Source organism: Chrysochloris asiatica, unplaced genomic scaffold, assembly GCF_000296735.1.
Source record: "Chrysochloris asiatica unplaced genomic scaffold, ChrAsi1.0 scaffold00113, whole genome shotgun sequence".
Classification (NCBI taxonomy): Eukaryota; Metazoa; Chordata; class Mammalia; order Afrosoricida; family Chrysochloridae; genus Chrysochloris; species Chrysochloris asiatica.
Window position 1 is genome coordinate 4,152,431 of NW_006408631.1, and position 5,337 is coordinate 4,157,767.

The following is a 5,337-nucleotide window of genomic DNA, read 5'->3' on the forward strand; positions in this document are numbered from 1 at the left end:
GGCAGGGCTGGGCTGACAGAATCACAAGAGCCACCCCTCAGATCCAAGAAGAACCAGGGGTCAGGGAGGCTGCTGACCCGCCAGAGGAGGGGCTCCATGAGGGGCATGCAGGCTCACCAGAGGTGATTGGTTGGTCAGCTCCCCACCTCATGCTGTGGCAAAGAGACATGTTCTCTCCTGGCCCCAAAATCCCAGCTGGAGCCTGGGGTTCAGGATATGGCTGAGGAAAGGAGGGTGGGGAAGAGGAAAGGCTGAAGACAGGGGGTCTTGGGAGGTAGTGGGTGCTCAGCCGGGCAACCCGAATACTCATTCCTTCCATTGAAAGACTGACAGACAGACAGACCCTGATACCTCTTTACATTAGCTTCTGGCCTCAGCCACCTGGCAGGGGCTGTAGGAGGTGGCCACAAACTTGGGGCCTGGGGACGGGGACACCTGGAACCCACACCCACACACAAGCATGTATTTACAGGGACACATCGATACAGACATGTACAAATACACACCAAGCATGCATCCATGCCCATATATATACACACACACACAAATTTATTACAGATAATTCTTGATTATTCATTGGATTGGGGTCTACTTTGTGCAATGTTAGCCCACTTTTTCCTTTTGCTGTGTGATTATTGGTTTGAGGGTATCAAAATCAAAATCAACAGTCTTAGATTTAGCTTGATAAGGGGATCTCTGAGGCTGACCGATTTTGTGTCATCTGCAAGGATTTGGGCTGAGATTCAACCATAGTTCCATCTTGACCTAAACAGTATGGACCTGCTCGAGAGAAAGGCTGAAGGGAGGAATGTGCTACAGTGATCCTGAAGAGGATTTTTCAGGTTGCAGTCTAGGGATAAGTCAGTACCTGGCCTGGCAGGATCCAGTCTTTACTGAGCTGATTTTAAATGAAACTTAACATGCACTAATGCAGAACTGACATGTTGGTTGCCTCTCTTTGTCCTGGAGGGACCAGTCGCTGGAGAAGGATATCATGTTTGGTAAAGTGGAGGGTCAGACAAAAAGAGGAAGACCACCAACGTGATGGATTGGCAAAGTTGCAGCATCAATGGGCTCGAACTTGGCAACAGTTGTGAGGTTGGCCCAGGACCAGGCAGTTGTGCATCGGGTCACTATGAGTTGGTAATGACTCGATGGTACCTAACAACAACAACTCTTTGTCCTGGGTTCCCATCAAAAGTTAATTATTTTATTCACGTCTAATCTTGGTCGCTATGGGTCGGAACCGACTCTACGGCACTTAACAACAACAACAACAATCTTGACTTAACTAGATTTCTACACTGAAAAAAATACTGAATGTTAAAAACATTTTTTTCAGTATAGACCCTACAGAGATAAAGTCATTTCTAAGGCAAGTGCTAAATGGTTTCCAGGCATACATTACCAAGGATGTTCAGCATAGATTCTAAGTTGATCATTAAGGCAGGATCTGGGGGGTTTAGGTAATAATTTTCTTAGCAGGGAAACATATTAGCCTATACTTGGGGCTAACTGATTTTTATCCAGGTATACATTAATTATTGTTATGTTATACAAAGACAACATTTTCTTGATTACATTGTATAATACATTTTCATGTCACATAGCAAAATACAATTCCAGATGTATTAAAGTTTCACTCAGATAATAACCATAAAAATACTAGAAGAAAATGGAGATAACTTCTTAATTTAACTCTTTCTAGGCTCAAAAGAAACAGGGAAAGGTAGAGCCAAACTTTAAAATAAAAGAAAGATAGAATTTCTTTAAAGGTTAATTTTTAAATTAATTATAAAAATCTTTCAGATTTTCCACCATTTCTAATCTAACTGGTAGCAAAATTAAAGAAATCTGAGGCTTAGAGAAGGCTCTGAGATACAAAATAGAGACAAAATGAATAGTTTAGAATACTGCTGAGATTATCATCCTTCTTAATTTTGCACCACACTTAGAAAGAAGTGGCTGGACTCATACAGTTGTTTTTAAGAATCTCTCTGGTAGCACTAAGTCAGTTGGATGATTTCCACATACTAAAGTGTCTTGAAAAAAGGGCCCTTTTATATCATATTTAAAATAGATTGAGCTTAAAGATATACAGGTTTTTAGAGGAAAAGAAAAAAAATTACACAAAGTCATTCACTTATTCATTGCATCATTTACTCATGTATTAAACTTCCAAGTGTACTACTGCAACATTACTATTAGTGACCGTTAGAGAGTACATATAATTTCATATCTTTTAATTTAAAAAGTGGCTAAATCAATCAAATTTATATGATTCAATCTAATTGAACCTTTAACTTCCTGAAATGAAGATGATATAGAAAAGGACCATCTCTACCATAGCCAGCATACAGAATTATCAGAAAATTCGGATCTCTGAAAAGTTGACTCTTGAAACTTTAAATTGCTTTAAGATGTGGATGCTTAGAACATCTCAAAATCAATATAACTTTATGAAGATATATTTTAGGGACTTTAAATCACAAAAAGTACTTAAAATGTATAATAAACCATTTTAGTTACAAATGGGGCTATTGCAAAGGAAACAAACTACTTATCATGATTTGTACTAATTCAGACTTTGCCATTAGAGTGAAATTGGATGCGTATACTTTCAAGAAGAATATTTAATAAGTCAATAACTCAGTTCTTTCTTTTTTTTTTCCATATATATGGGTTAGAAAAAATAGAGAAATAGTCAAGATTTAGAAATCCACCTTACCTATCTGATTTCTGCCTGAAGAATAGAATGCATTGACTACAGCTGCTCCACTTATCCACCTATAGAAAACATAAGAGTGCATTACAAATGATACTGCATTATCTGTTTCAAGCCACTCAGCACAGTACAAACATTTTTACAATTTTTGTCGAATCGTGCCTTTCTGTGTTTGAAATATCACTAGGTGAGATAATTTATTTAAAAGTATTCTATTTCCTTAAGTGGAATCCTGACCCTCATCCAGAACCTTCTGAGGTGACACATTCCCACTAGAAAGGACAAGCAGACCAGCCTGGAACAGCTAGAGTGACAGAAGATACATCTTCAAAGAAAGATTATCAGGAAAACCCCAAAACAAAATGACAATATAATTGGCTACCACAAGAATAAGCAAGTTGTTTGCCGGTAGGCCATCAAGTTCCCTCAGGACAAAATCCCCTCTTAGACTGAAACTCAAAGGGAACACATGAGCAGACATGTAAACTTGCTGACATTCACATTGGTCTACTGGTGAGTGGAAGAGGGAGAAAGGCAGCAGCGAAGAAATGGGCTGAGTTCGACCATGTTCCATGAACACCCGTTGACTTGGACATGATACAGAGAAGAGGAAGGGCTGGTTGGTCCAAAGTGTGGTGAGACTTGAGGATACCTGAGCCCATGGACAACGACATAGCTACAGAGGGCTAGAGATGAGAGTGAAGCATCCAGCTGATACAAAGTGAGAGGAGATGCACAAGAACACCCAAACTTGCAGATAGTACCCATTTGACCTAGCCTTGATGGCTTGATAATCAGAACTCGTCTAGAGGAAGATAAAAAAAAAAAAAAAACACAACAAAAAACAATTATTGATAAAGGAAATGAAGGTAAATTGCTGCAATTTAATGAACTTGACCTATATTCATTGAGTTAGTAGCTTTAAATACCAAGAGAGGGAAGGAGTCTTTACATCAAGTATCAATGCTATCCCCTCTGTACACAGGGTAGATAGGGATGGGCAACTTAGACATTGGCTACCTAAAATGAGGGGGTGATAAAAGCACAAAGTGACTGGCTTACAAGGTTTCAAGATGTTTAGTTTAAGAGCATGTGAGGGAAGATAGAGTCCCCACTGAATAGTTTTCATGTTGTCTAGTAAAAAGAGGTGGGGATAAGATTCTTATAATTCAGTAGTAATTGTTATCATGACTAATTGCGATTGTTACAGCTGTAAAGGTAGAAGTTTTATAACAAAAATGGGGGAATAGTTAATTTTAAAGTCCATAAACAGAGGACCCTAGGACCATCAAGGGAGAAGAGCACAAGCGCAATAAAGGACATTATTTAGAGAAGCAGCGACACCAGAGATGGAGGCAGAGATGGAGACATTGAGAGTGGGAGCAGCTGAGGACTCTAGATTCATGGGAAAAGAGGGACTGAGAGCTGGCGGCCAGGAGGCCGACTTGCAGAATGTGTGTGCCCTTTGGTGGTGTAAATTATTATATATGTCTGAGTGTAAAGAAAAAAAAGAGCTAAAATGAATAGAGAGAAATACTGTTAACTGATGGTGCATGGAAGGGATTATAATCATTGTCATGAAACAAGTTGTATAATTTGTTTAGTGTAAAACTGATTATCTGCCCTGTTAACTTTCACTCAACTCACAATAAAAACATTTAAAAATATATATTTTATTTCTTTAAAAAAAAACCCAGCATATATCCAGGTCTGCATTCTATTTCATTTAAAAATAACTTTTTATGAAGCCACCTCATTAAAATGCATCCTTTCAAAATCTGCAATGGGTTAAGATTATATTGAAATGCATTGAGCTTCTTGTTCCTAAATCTAGATACGTATACCTACAATTCTGGAGTAGTTGACAGAAAATTGAAATACAAGTATTAAAACTTCAGAATGAAGCACATTTTCAAATATCTTTAAAATATTTTAATTTGTGTATTATAAAGAATCTTTGTGGAAATAAATTATCCCCTTGTTATGAAGTTTAATTTGGACTAATATGTGTCTGGAGTCCTGATGTGGCATTGTAGGACAAGCACTGGACTGCTAATTACAAGGTTGGTAGTTCAAACTCACCAGTCGTTCCCTGGAAACTCCATATAGGGTAGATATGAGTCAGAACTGATTTGAAGGCACTTAACAATAACAACAATGGGCTTCCAAGTGGCTTTTAAAACTGTTTTTAAAAATGCAATATTCAACTAATTGAGCAAATGTATATTTTTGTATGACAACTGTTAAATGAAGTCCAGATAGTTCTTTTAAGTACATTGATCTATCTACACTATGGTTTGGGCTCTGGACAGAATCTGTTGTTGTTGTTATTTTTTGTCAAGTCAATTCTAGCACAGAGTGACTCTACAGGACAGATTGAACTGCCCCATCTGGTTTTCTTAGTTGTAATCTTTTTGTGGACAGATCACCTGGCCTTATCTTCCACGGAGCTGTTGGGGGTTTGAACCACAGATCTTTCCGTTTAGCAGTGGAGCACTTGGTGCCACAAGGGCTCCTTCTGGACAGAATCTAAAGATGTATGTATGTATGTATGTATGTATGTATATATATATATATATATAATGTATATATATATGTATATCTATTTGTGT

General features: G+C 38.0%; 1 protein-coding gene across 1 annotated transcript in view; it reads right to left on the reverse strand.

Annotated features, from left to right (window-relative positions):
* Positions 1 to 5,337, reverse strand: part of MME (membrane metallo-endopeptidase) — a 135,920-nt gene that overhangs the window by 23,427 nt on the left and 107,156 nt on the right. The window contains exon 16 of the mRNA XM_006867958.1: positions 2,729 to 2,787. Coding sequence (XP_006868020.1) covers positions 2,729 to 2,787 — 59 coding nt within the window. The remainder of the gene's footprint in view (positions 1 to 2,728; positions 2,788 to 5,337) is intronic.